The 19,860-nt window shown below is 33.6% G+C and overlaps 2 protein-coding genes across 6 annotated transcripts in view; one reads left to right on the top strand and one right to left on the bottom strand.

Annotated features, from left to right (window-relative positions):
• Positions 1-19,860, top strand: part of mim (missing-in-metastasis) — a 122,421-nt gene that overhangs the window by 45,515 nt on the left and 57,046 nt on the right. For all 5 annotated transcript variants that reach the window (XM_013313276.1, XM_013313278.1, XM_013313277.1 and 2 more), the window contains exons 2-3: positions 11,504-11,565; positions 12,822-12,895. In XM_013313276.1, the coding sequence (XP_013168730.1) occupies positions 11,504-11,565; positions 12,822-12,895 (136 nt within the window). The remainder of the gene's footprint in view (positions 1-11,503; positions 11,566-12,821; positions 12,896-19,860) is intronic.
• Positions 13,572-18,096, bottom strand: LOC106118613 (chymotrypsin B-like). The gene is made up of 6 exons (XM_013313283.1): positions 17,967-18,096; positions 16,206-16,366; positions 15,031-15,244; positions 14,654-14,798; positions 14,296-14,492; positions 13,572-14,053 (listed from the first exon to the last, which is right to left on the bottom strand). Exons 1-6 carry the CDS (start codon positions 18,025-18,027, stop codon positions 13,662-13,664), a joined length of 1,170 nt encoding a protein of 389 aa, XP_013168737.1. The 5' UTR covers positions 18,028-18,096; the 3' UTR covers positions 13,572-13,661.

The following is a 19,860-nucleotide window of genomic DNA, read 5'->3' as shown; positions in this document are numbered from 1 at the left end:
CGGACGAATAAACGTGAGTGTTTAGCCGTGTTTATATATCAGTTTAGTATAATGTCTCACGAAAGTTTGAACGATAATAAGTACTTTGATTTAAATGCTTTGTCTGCCAAATTATTGCTTGATAGAATATAAGGACCACACGCATTGAAATCACCGATTCAATTTATTAAGTCTTATGACGCAAAACATAACGTGTAAGGTTAGTATGGTTCTTATTCTCAAGACAATTGAGCATAGATGCTTATAGTTTGATGCCCGATAAGTATTAAATTGTGTTTTGTATTCAAGTTTGATGTTTTTCAGCTACGGATCGATATAAGCGCGACTTGGCACGTAATTTGAAGGATACTTCGTAAGTCTATGCGTTCTTCGAGACTATGTCCTATCTGGGGCAAATTTCATTGAAACAAACATCCATGTAACTCAACTTTCGCATTTATAATATTAGAAGAAGTAAGATTGTTTTATTTTATAGATCTTAATTTAATTTGATTTGTAAATGGTATAATTTCTAGATCTTATCTTAGTAATTTAGTAAGAGAAATCTTCACTTAGAGTTTCTCTTAGTGACTTATTAAGGAATTTGAGTACGGTAGTTATTATACAGTTGATTTTTTATGACAATCAATCGATGGTAAACTATTAACTATTAAATCGCCACACGAAATGTAATGTACCTCTAAAGTCAGTTCTTAAAATTCCCATATCTTTGAGTTAAAATCTTCGTAATGCAATAAATTTGTTTTTACAGATATAACTTTCTATGATCTAATAAAGGGCATGCTTTATTGATCTTCGTATAACAAATTGCACAACGAACGATCTGCTCTTTAGTGGGTTGATTAGTGAGGGGAAGCATATATGAATATTTAAATAAAAATATCGATAAATCGTTTAAGTAATAGATGTGAAATTTAGGCAGTGATTACAAAAATATTTGACGTTTATTAAGAAGTGCTTATACGTATTGTACTGTGAGTTTTCATTGCCGAAACACACGTATCAAAACAGTGTAAGACGGATCATAATTTTGTACATGTTTTTGGCAGTAAATAGGTGGATAGGCAAAATTAAAATTACCGTTTTATCGATTAAAATAGATAAATTTTATGTCATGTTAATATTTGCCGAATCTCTCAAATATAAATGACGACCCACGCTATAACAACTACTTATTTCTTATTAGGCAAATGGCGCTCAGTGAAACCAAATGTGACAAGTCAATGAACATATGTCGTATTAACATAATCGTATCCTGTTCACTTTCTCAGTCATTAGTGTTGTGCACGTATTGATGTTTACAGAATCGACTCACGATATACGTGTCATCGGTGTCGGCGTGAATCTGTAATTCTTTATCGATATTACGATCACGCACATCACTATAATAGGGAAACCATGATTTTATTTACTTGAGGATGTTTACTTTTGTTTATTATGTTTTGCGAAATACTTTTGTTAAGATGTTAAAGCGGGTTCTACCACTGTTATTTTATAAAATGAGGGTTATTTAGGAAGGTTGTTTAAAGCAGTCTTATGTGCTGTAATTTTTCTTAATTTTTATGGTAATCATCATCAATCATCAACCAGCCATTATCTCTAAGGAGGGTCGGCGAAATAAGTATTTCTCTTTCATACATCAGCCGTCATATCTGAATCTACTTCCTTCTTTCGCATATTGACACAAATTCACATTTTATGGAAATGTCTAAATTAATTATAATATTATGGTTAGCCTGCATCGCGTCTACAACGATTTTGTGTTGTGCCAATCTAATTTAACCTTTAACGCTGCGGAATAGAGGTCATCTCTGGAAAATGAATTTTACTTTCTACCGCCCACCGCTAAGTGAGATGTTAGGATTGGCTTCTCGAAATTAGGTCTTGAGATTGCTCAATAAAATTGGACTTCTAAGAATTGCTTTATTATATTTTCTCAATTTAGAATATTGCTCTCGTATTAATATAACGTGAAATATTTACTAATTTTATTTATTTTAATAATAAAACTAATCTTATTAATATTATAAATGCGTATGTTTAGATCTATGGATGGTTTGTTACAAGGTATCTTCGGAACAGCTCAACGAATGTTGATGTCATTTAGCCCTCATGTAGGACATAGTCTGAAAGAACATATGAGCTACTTATTAAGTTTTTTTCATTCTGCACAGATAGAGTCGCGGGCGACAGATAGTATTATAAATACGAAAGTTTAGATGGATGGGTGGATGTTTGTTAGAAGGTATCTCTGGAACGGCTCAACTGATCTTGATGATGCACTTACGTAGGACATAGTCTGTAAGAACAGATAGACATTAATTTAATGGTTTTAAGGTTCCGTACCTCATAGGAAAAAATCGGAACTCTTACAGAATCACTTTGTTGTCCGTCCGTCTGACTGTCAAGACCCTTTTTTAATTCACAGACAGCTATATATACATAATTATTTACTTGATAACCAATACATGATACATGGTACAGTTACGACTTAGGAGCCTTCAAGAAAAGAGCGTACACCTTCCTTAAAGGCCGGCAACGCATCTGCGGCTCCTCTGGCGTTGCTGATGTCCATGGGCGTCGTATCAAATAATATAAGACGATTCGTTGCTCGTTTGCCCCCTTCTTTTATCTAAAGATTTCTCTTATATTAATATCCGTAAAAGTAATAAGATGAATCCTTCATCTTTATAATAACTTTATAATTATGAAACGTAGGCAGTTAAGTGGATAATTCAATTGTAGTATATTTACAAAGGCACTTAAAGTCGATGACTTTATAATTACGTTATACGATGTAACAGACGCTTTTACATTGTAGAAAACGATATAGGAATTCATAAAGCTAAGATGTTTATGTCACCAAGAATGTATATCTTTTTGTATAGGGGTCGGGGGAGGGAGGGTAAATCTGAAGAAGGATACCCTGTATGAGAATAGAGAGGGTTGCGTGAGACTTGACTCAACAAATCCACCGGGATCTCCAAAGGAACGCAGCGGGACTGCGTAAGGAAAGTACAACTAGAGCTGTAGTTTGGAATTGGAAACTAAGGGAGACCCTTAATGTATATTTATTGTGCCAAATTCTTGATTGCCGTAGTAGTAAAGCTGACTTAATACAGGTCACTTTTTTCTACAAAATCATTTTGTTTTTGCTAAAGGAATTCGAAGAATGAACATAAGATACAGGCAATGAACATTACCCACCTTTCAGCCAGAAAAAAAGAAAAACTAGTTGAAAAAAGAAAATTAAAGACTTCTTTTTTTAACTGGCCAGTTAGATTATCGTGTTAACGAAGTTAATTGATGAGCTAAAGGCGCATTGCGGATTTCATTGCAGATATGATAGCGGTAAATCTTGTTAAATATTTTCCTACAAGATATGATATTTACTATCCCATTATATATTTTTCATTTTACATTTTACAACCCAGTTCTATATATTTTATGGTTGATATTGTATGGCCACTCTTTGCGCGTTGATAAGTTTTAATAACGAGAGACACACAACTGACCAATAAAAGGTTAGATTTTTTTTTCTTTTTTTTTATCGCTCATGACTTAAAATTTCTTAAAGAAAAGAATAGATAACCTCTTTCTTTTTGAAGTTGATAATAATTTCCAATTATTATAGCATAAAAAAAGTTATTTTAAGAATAAATTAATTCCAGCTTGATACCTTCATGCGTTCCTGAGAAAAAGATCCTTGATAGACAGACGGACGGACAACAATCCAATAAGGGTTCCGTTTTTTTCCTTTCGAGGTACAGAACCCTAAAAATTAATTTAATATTAACTCATGGAGAATACTATTAATAACTTTATTTATTATTAATTGTCTGTAATTCACCATAATTATAAAGGAAGTCAAAATAAGAGTAAGTAGACCGATGTTTGCGTGCAGATGCAACCATCGTTAACTCTACGCTCCGTTCACTTTATATGTCGGATGAAAAAGAATAACATTTTGAAGTTAAGCAATGCGATAGAATCTGAGATCATTGTGCATCAGAGTCGGAATATTCAGTGCGGTATACGGTTGTAATTAGAGCATGTTTGATCGAGTTGCTATCGAGTTTAAAATGAGTGAAAACAAATGGTAGTGACTTCCTGTTAATGTAACCAATTAGATGGTTGTAGCCTAGCCTAGATGGGAATGTATTTCATGTTATTTTTATGTTCATAAGCGGTTCAAAATACTTTGTACGCCTGTAAAGACCGTCTTTCAAGAGGAGTTACAAAACCAAAACGCTAGTACAGGAACAGTCGCAGCCTTTGTCGTTGGGTAAATAAGTAAAGTACTACGACGAAATTTTTCAATCGATTCGGATGTATATTTTTTGCACTTATTTTTAATTTTCTATTAGCTATTTATCCTGGCGTATATATTTTTCATTTAATTTTGAGCGAAGGCGATTGTATTCCTAGTGATAGATATATTTTGTACTTTTTAATTTTATTTTTCCATTGCCGTAATTGCTAGTGTCTTCAAGATAAAAGGGTCTTCGTCTTTGTCTCACAATAAATAAAGAAAGTAAAATAAAATAACAATAAAAATAAACGAGTACAGTTTGTTTGTTCAATGCCGCTTTGATTGGAGTAAGGAGCTTACTGATGTTTTTCATCGTCTACGTATACATTGTTGTTAAACCTTTTCCTCGTGTATTATGATTTGATGTAGATACATTAAATTTAGAAAGTAAATTCGATTTTATTTGCCTTCTAAAATATCCTAAATATTATCAGATTGTTATGTAACTTTGTTCGGATAAATTCTTTAACCAATAAATTGCTATTTATTTTCATTATGTTTTATATAGAAGATTTTTAGATTGTAAAGTTTGATGGGTTTAATTACTAAGTAAAACAAAAGAACATGTATTTATTGCAGAAATAATTGAATTACACCCGTAGAGCCCGCTTTAACATCTTCGCACGAATCGGCCCGGCTCGCCCGGTGAAATACCACGACCACACTGAAGACAGGCGTCAAGTGGAAGCAATTCCGCGTTTCGTCTGATCAGTGTGCGTCCCGGAGGCCTAATTTAGTCCACTTTCCCTTCCCACCCTTTTTCTCATAAGGAAAGGATGGGAAGTGGAAGTGGACTTTGCGGATGAGAGGATGCATGGAAGGGGAAAATGTTTTCACTCTGTGCATCCTCTCCTCCGTCGATTAAAGGTTGGCAACGCATATGCAATTGCGTATGTCTATGGGCAGCGGTCACTTTGCTATTTCAGCGATTTCAGGTGGCCGCTCGCTCGGTTGCCACCTTATGATATATAAAAAAAAATATTATAAATTCTTAAAATTATTCGTAAAAGGTTGAGAATCACTGGTTCTATCTATTGCTATATGTATAAAGTTTCGTCTTTGATTGTACCGACAACCTATCTCAGGGTCGGCGGACTAATTAAAGTTGCCTAGCAACAGGGAGCGAACGCTCCAGCCCTTCGTTTTCATTTCTATTCGAAAGGGAATTTATGTTTTTGACTACACAAACACAAAGGAGTATTTACGTTCATAAATCGTAGGTGCTTTTTTTGTGTGGGATTGCGTTATTCTTTATAATAATAATTGAAAGTATTTTTTTTAATATTGGCAATATGCTCCTCTCAGGTTACTATTGTGTATACCTACTAGTATACCTAGTGTGAAATGCTTCTATACTCATTTTTAAAATATGTCAAATTTTTTTTCTGACGAATTAACTCGCCGGGTGGACGTAAGCTTCTAGTTAATTATTACAATCTTTTCTTCATGATTAATGTTTTACTATATTAAGAAGTCAATCTTTATATGACCAATTATATTTTCTCAGTCGTACATAAGTAAATAAAATCCTTAAAACTCATTACACATCAAACACAGCGCTTTCTTTTGAGTTCAACTTCACAGGTCTAAATAAATCTCCTCCTAACCTTTAGATGAACTGTCAACAAGGAGGTATTGTTGCTTTGATTTGCTCAAGGGTGTATGTACTAGTGCTAGGGTTGCCTTTACTAAATTTAATTTTTATTAAATTATTTGGTAATTTTTCTGGAACTTGTACACCGACAACGTAGTCGACTGTACATATGCAAGTCGATTGGAAATTGGAAGTGTAAAACTCTACTACATTTATTTCACTCTTTCTATATTTATAGATGGAACCCGAACACTTTTGTAAGGACTAGTATTCGTTCCATTTGCTTAGTAAACCTTATTTCTGTTGAACCAATTTTCCAAACATTTTGTATATTTTGATTTAATTTTTTTCATATATCATTCCACATCAAACACAACACATTTTTTTTCCAAGTGGCATACTTTTCGACGTAGAAAAATATTTTCTTTATCTTACTAATGTTATAAATGTGATGTATAGATGTTTGAAGGTATCCAGAATAGCTAAACTGATCTCTCTAAAATTTGGCATAGATGTAGAACATAATCTGAGAGAACATATAGGCTACTATTTATTTTTTAATTCTAGTCATGAGCAAAGGCAAGTTATTACAAGGTGCAAACCCTTGTCGGTGTGTTAGAAGCGTCGACGACCTGACAATATGGACTCATTGTGATCCAATCTCCAAAGAGCCGGCTTACCCGAGGATTATAACGATAACCTAAACCTATTATAGACCTTATTGTTAAGTGATACGATCGTAAATTCAATGACGTTAATTGTAATATTATAAAGTTGACACATGCATGGAATTATCAATCATATGTACTATGGAATAAGAGCTGTAGTTCTATTGTACGGTTTTTGTACCTTCTGTATAAATATTGGTGTTTGATAAAAGAACTTAAGACAGCGGTATTAAGGTTGAAAATAGTATGCACTTGTTTAATCGATCTAACCTAAGTTTCGTTTGATAATACTTGATTGTTTTGAACGCATTTTAATTTGTGTAATTATTTGATTCGTGCAATAATTCGTTATCTAATACCTTGTATGGTATTCTCTCTAGGTCATGTAACAACTGCTTTCCGTCTTAATATCTAGATTGTTTACTAGAATTTCTGTTGATAAGCCTATTATAGTTAAATAATAGCGTAATTTGAGATTTATGCATTTTTAGACACGACTAAGTATGTATAGCAGCCGTTGTGTTCAAACAGACTATGTTCAAATTTCACCGAGATGCATACAACTGTTTTTGAGATATCTTGTAACTGTTAGGAAGAAAATCCGAAAATGTGGCAGTGTATTGACCCAACACTAGCTTTACTAAAATGTCGACGTTTGTGTCCCCTCGCTATTCATTCTGACACTGGACTTTGTAACGAAAGCACGTCATTCGCACCAAAGGATTCTAACTAATAATGTCTAATATAACAAACATTCATTTAAATATTCGAATTTTTAAATTTAGTAGGATTATAGAATGTGTCGTTTCTCTACCACATGAAAAAATAGTATTCACAGTGTGTTTACACTGCCTAAACATTTATACAAAACATATAGATGATTATAGAGAGGGATGGCTTAATATGGCGTAAGCTTTTGTACAGATGTTTCAGCAACCGATTTAATTCTTCAAACAATCGTGATACATCTATTGAAGTTCAAATCAAACTGGTTTCGTCTGGATAATTCTAGTTTGAACCGGTAAACATCAAAGGGTGTTTATGTAATAATGTAAATAATTTACATTATTGTGTTGCAGATATTCTATGTACGGTTCATTTGTACTGACGGGACGTGTGCGATGTATGTCAGAGCTTAGTTCTAGTGATGTGCTTTATAATATTATCGATAAAAATATATCGATGTTTTACTGAATTTTATTAGTTAAGGTCATAGCAGTGCAAGGTTTTTATCATGTTTCCTTTTTAAAATTTCTGCATAAAAACTTTACTGTGTTAAAGATAAAAAGACGAGGGACTTACGACATTTTTAATAACTACAACCACATAATGCGTGAAATGTTAAAAATAATTCTGCAAAAAGATTCCATGCCAATATCGGGAATTGTAGTGATGGAATTTCTACATCAAATGCAAGATTATAGCTTTTTTATTTTGTTGTACTTGATCATAAATACATTCATTTTGAATTTAGTTAATATTTTCTTCTATCGATAACTTTTTCGATACATAATCTACATCACTACCGGCTCTGGTATTCAAAGTCCATCTCCCGTTTATTCATGCATTGATTGAAGCAACACTAGTGTTGATGGACTGACCAAAGCGTTTGCAATGACCTCATACATAACATACCATATTATTTTGCACGTCCTCTTTATATCATTTTTAGACGAAGATATAGTTGTAATCATTTGCTTAGATATCTCTTATTAACCGTTGTCTGAGATCAAAATCTCTATATAAAACATATTATCATCCCTCACATTACTTTTGATCTCAAAAACCCACTATAAATCTTCTAAGGATACTCTGCCCTGGCTTACCTAAAAAATGATTCCGATTGTTAATAAAAAATTGAATTGTATAGCCTAACTAAGAATATGAAAATCCTAGTCTTGTGGTTCCTTCAACTGTCTCTATAATAAGTGTCTAATGTACGCATAGTTTTTAGTAACTTATAATTCAGCAGTATAGCAAGGATTTTATATTTCCAAGGCCGACACCGACGGGGTAAAAGCACTTGACTTGTAATCTGCAGTACCTGGGTTCCGATTTACCCATATACATTTATCTGACGTTCTTACGGTGAAGGAAAACATCGTGGTGAAACCTGCACATATCTGCTAGGATATTCAAAGATATGTTTGAAGTCAACCAACCAGCATTGGGCCAGCGCGGTTGACTATGGCCTTATTACTCTTAACTTAAGGTAGGCTCCGAGCCCCTCAGCTGGGTCGTATAATGAGCTGATGATATTGATTATATTTCTAGTCATACTATAATCCTTTTTTTTCTGTTTTTTTCACTTTTTTATGTCGTGTAGGTAACTGAGTGGAACATACGTCATCACATGCTCGAGTTACAGAGGACCTTCCAATTTGTTTGGGTCAAAACATTACAGTACCCAAGGGGTACGTATGAGAGGATAGAAAAAGTATTCCGTAGTAACGTATATGTTTTTTTGTGATGTAAATCTCTAATCAGCTTAACTTTGTTCGCATAACAACGATATATCAATATTAGCAATCAGAAAATTATACGTAGTTTACTAGATAAAAGCGTAGGTCGAAATATATAGAATATAAAAGGAGTATTATGTACTATATGTTTGTTTGTCCTTAATTATTAGTACTTTAAATGTATTGTCAGATGTTAGAAACACAATATGCGAAGCCGTGTGAGATAGTTAGTATTTTGCTCACTTAATTTTGTTACATGTCATCATTTTTAACGAAAATCAAGCCGCTATAACCAATCGACCAAAAACAACCTTTTGAAGTTCGCTCCACTTTGAAAACCCTAAGCTAAACTTTTTTTACCCGTACATTAAAGTTGCCGGGCAAGGCTTTGTAAAGCCGACATTTCACGGTACTAACGTGTGAAAGGGGCATTACGTCGTTATGCGTGACATTACGTGACGTCATAACGCAGCTCGTTCACTTTTATGTGATGAGAGTGAATTTAATCTAATGGTGGTCATCTTTACCTGTTTTAGGGAAGCTTACGAAACTTCTAAGACAACGAAAACATCAAAAGATCATAAACATTCGTATGGTATGTACAGTCAGGGTAGTTGTCGGTACTCCACTTTATGCCCTGTTAACAATCACTATATGTTTTGATAGCAGCGTATTTTATCTTATACAATAATCAAGCGTACAGTACAAGTAAAACAGATTCATAAATTCATTTTTTCAGAACATCTATGGTACACTGTTTGTTTATTTTCACAAAGGGGCTTATAGAAATTTTTCTGTTTTTTTTAATACCGCAAATGGAAGGGACTGTACCTACATGATAATTTTATATCGTATCTTATTTGTAATCTCGTCTGGGTATGTTAACACATTATAGAAAATAAACTTACAAAAATATTTTTACTTATATTTAGATATAGCTAACGCCCGCGACTCTGTCCGCGCTGAATTAAAAAAAAGACTTAATCAGTAACCTATGTGTACTTCTAGACTATTTTCTACGTTTGAATTTCAAGAATCGAATTTCAAGATCCGTGGGGCGTTGCGGAGATACCTTCAAACAAACATCCATCCATCTAAACATTCGTATTTATAATATTAGTAAGATAAAAAGTAATAGTAAGTAAAGAAAAAAATTAGCAGACATTTAATATTACATTATTAAGTTAGTAGTGGTAATTCTAAGTGCCCTTGGACCTCAAAATCAATTTATTAATGACCTCGTAAGTAACAACTTAATGGAGCCAGAGGCGGTTCGTAATAAGCAGCTTTTAACATACGCTATAATTTAGACAGGTAATTGACTTTATATTTATCTAAGTGATATTTGAGAGTCATGTTTTAATGCCAATTGATTTAATAATACAATTGGCTTTTCGTACTAATGGGCATGGAAAAAATAACTTTATATTTACCATAGAAAATCAGATTTGAGGAAAAGTCTTAAATAAACAATATTTAATTTTAAATAGTAAATCTGACTGTCGCGAAGTGACTTTATGTTACTTCAAAATACGAATATTTATTTTCTATACTTACTTTATAACAATTACTAAATGTTATTTATTCCTAATAATTTTGTCTTGAAAGACAAATTACTGGTATTTGAAGGTTAAATGCCGAAATTTATTATAGTTTTAAAAATAACGTAATCTATAAGGAGATAGACGAGGACGAGTCGACAATGGCCGGACGGACAGAGGCAATTTGTCCAATTCGGTTCAGGTGAGCGGAAAGCGCATTGCACGCGATACCTCAAGGATTTTATCATATACTACATGAATACAAGGAATACCTACATGAGTTACCAAAACCTTTATTATGTTCAGAAATCTTAAACTTACAGGACTCTATAAGATCTTTGAAAATTCCCTAAAAAGATGATGTCGTTAGTGACCTAGCATGGTTCTCCAATAACGCCATTTTTCTTGGGTATACAGAGGAAGACCAAAGGATGTATGGATCAAATGTTTTTTTAATAGCGAAGTGACCGTTGCCCATAGACATACGCAATTGCATATGCGTTGCCTACCTTTAATTGCCGGAGGAGAGAATGCACAGAAAGAAAATAGCTTCCCTTTCCATGCATCCTCTCATCCGGAAAGTCCACTTCCACTTCCCATCCTTTCCTTATAAAGAAAAGGATGGGAAGGGAAAGAGGACTAAATGAGACCTCCGGGACGCACACTCATCAGACTGTACGCGGAATAGCTTCCACTTGACGCCTGTATTCTGTGTGGTCGTGGTATTTCAGCGGGCGAGCCGGGACAATTCGTGCGAAGATGTTAAAGCGGGCTCTACCACTGTTTCGAATAGTGGTATATTTGCTTGACCTCCGTACAGAAAAGGACAAAGAGATGATGACGTAGATTCTTGACTGATTGTGTGTCATGTTTCTTGCCTTATTGCTGATGTTATTTTCTAATGTTATCTGTTTTAATTGTTACAGAACAGTACACCGATGTGGGAAGAATTCATATCGAAGGCTACTAAACTTCATTCGGCTTTGAAGTAAGTATATTCATATCTCTTTTGAAAGTGAATGCATTTTGTCTAACCTCGCAAATGAATCAATTACGCGTTCTACTTATTGCTACTTGAAACAATACCGGCCTTACTAAAAGAAATGTATCAGATATTAGCTTAAATACACGACAACCTTTTATATTGTGACTCTATAAGTCTCGCTGCGGATTTTTGACAAAACATGGCTATTGAAACATTATTATGCGTAAGCTTGCGAAATGAGTTCTTGGCCAATAAATAATGAATTTATACAGAATGTACTGTGTTAATACCTTAGACGTTGATAATATCCTTCAACAACGTTAAAAGGATTAAATTTTTTGAAGTACTACAGTACTTTTTTAAAATCGAAATTTCAAAAATTATGCTAAAAATTAGGCCATCGTTGACTTAAAGAATGAAATATGAAAAATGCTAGACCAAACAAAGAGGACTTGCATTTCTACAACAATAGGGCAGGGACTACAATAAGCCGCTATGAAAGTAATTAAGGCCTTTTATACGGATTCGAGAGCGAAAAGGCTATGAAGTCCTGAAATATCGTGATGCCTTACTCTAGTACAATAGTTGGGAATGCAATTATGGATAAAGTTTCTTCTACATTTAGAGGAAAGATTTGTATGTCTGTAACAAATAAATTTAAAAAAGTGCTGTACCATATCATATTATCAAATATATGGTATTTTGTTCTTCTTCTTCTTTTTCTTGAGGTGCCTCTCCGACTAATGAAGGTTGGTGTTCAGTTCTCCATATTTTCTTTGGAAGTCGAAACAGTTGGGCAAATTCTATTATAATGTTGTAAATTGTCCAAAAGTTTTCTGTAAGGTTTTCACCGCTTTTGCATTATTTCGAATCAAAATTCATATAAACGCTATTGTAGTCTTTATATCTGTATCTTGTACAATTTCTTTGTGATTATAAAACGTTTTACAATGTAACTCACTGTATGAATGTCCTCTTTACACGTCCCCATGTGTCCAGTTGAATGTCACAATAGCTTTCGTTTAGCGACAATTGAACGATTGGCGAGTGTTATATTGAAGGGCGCGTGCTATATACGTGTATAGTTTCGGATCTCAATTACTAAGAAGAAAATGAGCTGCTTTTTTAATTCCCATAATTCAGAAGACTTATTTTGATTCCACTCGAGACGCGTAATGTATTTCTCTTGTGTGCTTTCCTAAAATATTATACTGTGTTATAATAAAGGTAAATTTTAACAAGTAAATATAATTCTGCAGGTCAGCGTTGGTGGCTATTGCGGCGTTCCTGGACGCCTTCCAGAAAATAGCGGACGCAGCTACGAATGCAAGAGGTAAGTGATGTTGATTCATTGTTAGCAAAACTTGTATGAAGAGGAATTGCTGTAAGAATTTGTGCAGGCGCTTAGTCGTTACTATTCACGTGTCTCCAAATATATCCTCAATTGTATTTTAACTATGACATTTTAATAATAATAAATATCTTAAAGTTTAAACATTTAGTGTTTTATATCTATAACCTTTGAGTTTACTAGCTACAATATTTTTAACCGTGCGCAAGCTACTTATAATTCAACTCAACGCCTCAGAGGTATTGTAATAGATTTTTATATCTAATGACGTAGGAATATATAAAAACTTGTTTTCGTTTAATATAATCTTTTGTTTTTCATCCTCAATATATTATGGAAACTAAACTACTATAGATGTGTAAAATAATGAGATAATATAAATAAATCATAGCATATTCTATTTTTTTTTATATCTTAAAAAATCCATAAATACATTTATATTCTAAACTTAGTATACTTTACTTAATTCGTATACATTTTAAAATAAATGAGTATTTCTTTTATTTTCAACTAAATTACCATAGAGAGATTGTTACTTACATTTTTATCTTTTTAAAAATAGCAGGTAACTAATTAGTTGATTTTGAATCACTGAAATCTGCTCCCAGCAGAACAGAATTTGATAGTTTCATAATTACTGTTTTAATTTTCTTAGCTATTTAACAATTTTCAGACAGTATCTTGATATACGATATTCTATACAAATTGTACAATTGTGGACTATAAAACTCAGTGCAGTTCTTAATTCTTAAACCATCACGCTATCAATCCAATCAAGGTATTCGTAGACGTATGTGTAAACAGTTGGTTCACGTATGTTGCTGCAACTATCAGGTCCGTAACTAGCAACACCTACAACCATGTAGTAATTTTCTGATACAAACATTAATGGTCCACCGGAATCGGTTACACAGTCGGATCTCTCGTTTTTACCTCCGGCACATAATTGTTTGTTTGTCAATGATGGTATGGATATAGATCGTTTGCATGTAGGTATTGGCATATAAGGTAATTTAGCCTCCATTTTAATATCGTTGTTAATAGAACCGTGTACTCCCCAACCGGCGGTTATGAAGTTTGTGTTGGTGTCGAATTGATCCGCGAAGTTGTAGCGAGGTAGGCAAATTGGACGGATGAAATCTGTGAACGAAAATTTATTGTATCATAAAGTGGCAAACATGCAGAAAAATGTAGAGTGGCAATGCAATCGCTACCAATGGACATCCGCAATTGGAAATGCGTTGGTTACCTTTAATCGATGGAGGAGGCGACATACAGAAAGAGAATAAACCTACGCATCCCCTCTTCTATCAAATCCCTTCCCATCTTTTCTATGAGAAAAGAGTGGGAGGAGAAAAAGTGTGTAATAGCATTCATCATACCTGAACTTTTAGCATCTTCAGCAAGCTTCACCAAGCCTATGTCGTGGTGATACGTGTTCTTATCAAACATTGGATGCTTCTCACTCCATTTAACGGCTATCAGAGAGACGGTGATGGTTTCTGTAGCTCCACCATCAACCTCTACGTAGTCCGTGGGGAATGACGTCATGTTGTATTCAGCGAGACGAGCGAAAGCACTGCAATTAGATTTGAAATTAGACAATTTATAACAAATCGTTCTAACTGATTTTAAGCGTAATCTACACTAGACTTTGGAAAAATCAAATGACTTTGAGGATGTGTCTTAGGTCTTAATCTTTAATAGCTAATAACGACTTGTTAAAGGTATATTACTTACGGTTTTCCATGCGTAGTCTCGATACAATGAGCAGCTGTCAGGATGAAGTTAGGAGAGATAAGGCTTCCTCCACACATGATGCGACCGAAACGATACTCCAAAAGTGCCATCCACGGATACTCATCGATATCTGCTGTACCGTAATCTGGAAGGGAGACGAAAATAGAACGTTGTGTTAATATGCTTCGTACAGGGAAGGGTTTTACATTTGTAGAAGTAGAACATATTTATTAGTTGCGAAAAAGTGATAAATAAGAAAGAAGTGACTACTAAAACGATTTGACTTTAAGATTGTGTATTTGACTCTACAGTTATTTCTTCTGCAGTTTTGTCTTATTCTAAAACATTGAATTACTTTTCTGAGTGTACCAGTTTACCTCTATCCTGCTTAGGCCCAGATACTTCTACACCGCATTCTTCTGTTTCTTTATTGCTGCCATCTCGTAGCACGGTCGTGGATTTTGTGTCGTCACTAGACTTTTGACTTGTTCCGTTACTTCCTTGTTCGGCTAAATAATTAATTATTTCGGGGAATGGTATAGGTTTGAGATCCAATTTTTTGGACCATTCCGACTGCGGCGGACAACAAACCTGTAATTAATAATAATAATAAGAATTAGTATAAAAAACAAACACTTTTATTAATTGTTCATACTTTTTTTATTAAAATTGAGAAAAGAACACGTGAAAATAAATATTTGATGTGGATTCTTGTTGGTTTGCTCGAGCACCTAATACTATTAGTATCTTTATTATTTTAAAGAGAATGAGAGGAACGGCTATATCTTACTAATCTTACTTTAATATTATAAATGCGAATGTTTAGATGTATGGATGTTTGTTTGAAGGTATCTTCGGAACGGCTGAACGGTTCTCGATGAAATTTGGCATACATAGGGAACATAGTCTGGAAGAACACACAGGCTACTAGTTTTTGTTTTTTATTTCGCGCGGACGGAGTCGCGGGTGACAGCTAGTAATTTTAAAGCAAGTTTATGTTGCGTCATGCGGGGAAATCTGTCTCGGTCATCTGTTTGATCATCTCTTTGTATTTGTTTTTCCTCCGCGCTGGGTTTTGCCCGCTCGTATAATCCCACAAGATGCTTTTATATGCCACCGCTTTTGTTTTAACGTATTTTTTGGATTATTTTATTAGAAATTGAACTTAGAATTATATTCGTCTTTTTTTCTACAAGTTCAGTAATACATATCAACACTCTCTTAATATCGCTACAAATTTAGTTTGATAACCTTTTTTTATCAATCGAAGGATACTTTGTATTTAGCTGTCGCTTGCGACGGACTAAAGCGAACTTAATTAGGCTATGTGTCCTTCCTGACTGTGTTCTATATCTATGCTAAATCACAACGAGATCTTTGAAGCCATTGAACATACGCATTTTTAATAGTAGTAGCATTGTCCTCTAAGGTAAATTTCTATTATATAAAGGTCATCATCTATTTACCTTGACGGTTACCTTATGTAATTAGTATTTTTGACCTGTTTTTTTTAAATTATTATTGTTCATTAAATATATAAATAAAATGTTACCTTATATAAATAATTGCTCGTAGTCCCACAGGATGATTCTCGTAGATAAAGCAATTCGTTGTCTGTCTTCACTTTCTTTTCACTGACTTCTTTCAATGGTTTGCACTTGTCCAGATATTTACATTCCCCTGTATATCCGTTTGGCATTCTGCATTGTGGATCTGAAATGTTAGATAATTTGATATTTATTGTTATAAAAACATTTAAGTCCAATGCTTGTGTTAGTATAAGGTTCAGGTTAATTGTAGATTGTTGTGCCTTGACCCTTATGTTCATTTTGTATAGTATACCATACTTTATAAAAATATACGATCACTATAAAACAATTTTTAACTTGTTTTTTTTTTCTTTGTTTTTTTTTTTTGCTTTTCTTTAAAAAAGAAATCTTGCCACAATAAGAGTTAAACTTTTAGTTTATTGGGTATATTTTTTATGTGTGTTTCAAAATTATATTATTCTTTTCATTGTAATAAAAAAGACTGATCAATTAGTACTGTTTTATAATCTTTTTCATTACTTTAAAATTAATAAATATCCTATGTCTTGTGTGTTTGTGATCTCATGTAAGAATCATAATAAGCTAAAATTCTATTGATTCAAAGGTAAAGTAAGAAGTATATTGAAAAGGTCAATTATTTTATTTAAGGTTAATAGGATTAATGAAAATGTGTACAAAATAAATGAAATCGTGTTTCAAGTTTTATTTCTAAAGCCCTAATTATTTTATGTTTATATAATAACGGTCGTATAAAATTACGAGTGTCCAGAGTTCTTTGACCTTTACCGGTTTGATAAATTTGCATTTCAGATGCATATTATCTGTATATATAAAAAAGTCGTGTTAGTTACACTATTTATAACTCAAGATCGGCGTTACCCATATGCCTGAAAATTAGTGAGGAGGTAGCTGAGAGCCAGGAGACGGACATAGGATACTATTTATTCATTTTTTTTCGAATTTATACCTTCAAGAGCTGCTTTTTATTTAACTTACTAATATTATAAATGCGAATGTTTAGATGGATGTGATGTGGATGGATGGATGGGTGTTTGAAGTTATGTCTAGAACGGCTGAATGGATCTCGATTAAATTTGGCATACGTATAAAACATAGTCAGAAAGAACACATAGGCTACTTAAGTTTTTTTATATATCCACGCGGACGGAGTCGCGGGCGACTGCTAGTATTTGATAAAAATGCGTACAAGATATAAATGTAATTATATAGAGTTAAAAGCCGCTATCTTGATGACATACAGGGCACGGACTGTAAACAATATCGTAGTGGGTTCAAATTTATGTTCACCTCTAATTGCAAACAATCTCCTAGTGCAAACTTAACCTTACTTTAATACTAATGTTTGCTACATTTAAAAGCGAATATTTTCGTAATATTAGACCATAATAAACTGATAAAAGACATCGATACCTATAACAATGCATATTCACATTAATCATCATCAGCTAACTATACGTCCCCACCGAGGGGCTCGGAGCCTACCCTAAGTTAAGGGTGATTAGGCCATAGTCAACCACGCTGGCCAAGTGAGGGCTGGTGGACATCACACATATCTTTGAATTTCTTCTCAGATATGTGCAGGTTGCATCACGATGTTTTCCTTCACCGTAAGAACGTCGTAACGAACGTATTCGAACCCAGGACTTACAGATTGCAAGTCAAGGGCTTGACTCCTGAGCCACCGACGCTCCATTCAAAGTAATTTAAGATTTTATTTTTATGAAAATAATATTAATACTCACATGAATAAATATATCCAACTGATAACAATATTATAATACTCGATATAATATTTGTTATCATTATGCTTATTTTCGACTGATATTTATCTTTTTCGACCAAACGTCCTCTCTGGACGCTCCACGAGTCAATACTGACTTGACTCGCAAGTTTACTACAAGAAGAAATTTGCGTAATAACATGTTTTGATAATATTCAGATGTGAGATGTTTTATTCTTTTAAATAAAAATTAATGTTTGTTAGTTTGTAATTTTTTTTAAATTATATTGGTAATTAGCTGTCGCTCTCGACTAAGCCCCTTGCGGAATTAAAAACATCTATTTAGTAGCCTATGTGTTCTTCCAGACTATGTTCTACATTTATTACTATACAATTGTTCAAATAATCTATTAAAAGATTAAATTATTCAAACTTTCGTGAGACATTATACTAAACTGATATATAAACACGGCTAAACACTCACGTATATTCGTCCGGTGGCGGCACCGACTAGTTTCGAGCCCATCGGGGGCCCTTCATCAGGATGAGTGGTACTGGTATTATTTTGCGGACGCGGCCCGTCGCTCACACGGGCGTTTTATATATCAGTTTATTAAAAGATGGTTGGAAAACTTTTTTTTTTAATGTTTTTATTCAAAATTGTTTTGTTTCTGTCAGTTTTTATAATGTAAAATAATTTGAAAACAAAATGACTAATATCGACAATAGGTCAATGTAAGAAAATAATTAGGAATTAATTTGATAGTATTTTCCTGTTTATGCAATACGTAGGACAGGGTAAAGATTACGACAAATGTTTATGACTTAATTTGTGATGTTATGAAGACGTATAATAACGAGAGAGGAAATTATTTGATCGTTTTAAAAAAATACAATCTGAGAATATCCTCCCTTTGTAACCAGACCTGATACCAAAATCTTTGTATAAAACATATCGACATTCCTGTTATTTTTCTTGACAAAATTATACATAAATAAGTTATTAAGTACAAGTCGTCTTTTTTATTATATTAATATGAATAAAATTAATGTGTGTACGTTTGTCTCTTCCGTTTAACCAATAGATTTGATGAACTTTGGTAGCATTTTTTGTGGACTCCACAGATGGTTTGTGCCCTGAAACTAGCTTTTGTAATTTTTTTTTCATGTACTGACATTTTTATATTTTTTATGTTGGTATTATTTTAATTAAGAGCGTCGATGGCTCAGGGGTCAAACACTTGACTTGCAATCTGTAGGTCCTGGGTTCGAATCCCGCCATGTACCAATATGTTTTTCGATTTCCGATTTACATATGTACATTTATCCGACGTTCTTACGGTGAAGGAAAACATCGTGATTCAACCTGCACATATCTGAGAAGAAATTCAAAGATATGTGTGAAGTCAACCAAGCCGCACTGGGCTAGCGTGGTTGACTATGGCCTACTCACCCTTGATTTAGGGTAGGCTCCGAGCCCCTCGGTGGGGACGTACAGTGATCTGATGAGCGTTATTTTAATTATACTTTTAAATACAATTTATATCAGGTAGCAGTATTATAATACAAGTTTTTCAAATATTATTATTCTCAACGTATATCCTCAAGTGAACCCGTTTTAAGCGACTCACTTGAATCAACCGGTTGATGCCTCATGCGACGTATACTTTGAAACCTGATGAGCAAAAAATAATAAGCTTATCTATCTACTAGATGTCGCTGTTACACTAATAATGAAAACAAAAGTTTCAACAAAATTGTCTGTGAACGACGGCTTAGTTGTTTACCGTCAGTTTACACTGCTGAATTAATGTTTCTCTATCTTAGAAAAATCCCATCAAAGTACTTTGTGAATTAGGTAGTAAGATCTCACGGTTAAATCCAAATTTGTTCTTTAAATTTTGGTTTGGGTCTTA

This window comes from Papilio xuthus, unplaced genomic scaffold (assembly GCF_000836235.2).
Source record: "Papilio xuthus unplaced genomic scaffold, Pxut_1.1 DF827570.1, whole genome shotgun sequence".
Classification (NCBI taxonomy): domain Eukaryota; kingdom Metazoa; phylum Arthropoda; class Insecta; order Lepidoptera; family Papilionidae; genus Papilio; species Papilio xuthus.
This window is presented reverse-complemented; position numbering and strand designations above follow the sequence as displayed.

What these genes read in the sequence shown, in the direction of transcription:
- LOC106118613 (XM_013313283.1), bottom strand. Translation starts at nt 18,027, where the DNA reads ATGATAACAAATATTATATCGAGTATTATAATATTGTTATCAGTTGGA. An exon ending in AGTTGGATATATTTATTCAT is followed by an intron (nt 16,367 to 17,966) that starts GTGAGTATTAAT and finishes CTAACATTTCAG; the next exon opens with ATCCACAATGCAGAATGCCA. An exon ending in GAGACTACGCATGGAAAACC is followed by an intron (nt 14,493 to 14,653) that starts GTAAGTAATATA and finishes ATCTAATTGCAG; the next exon opens with TGCTTTCGCTCGTCTCGCTG.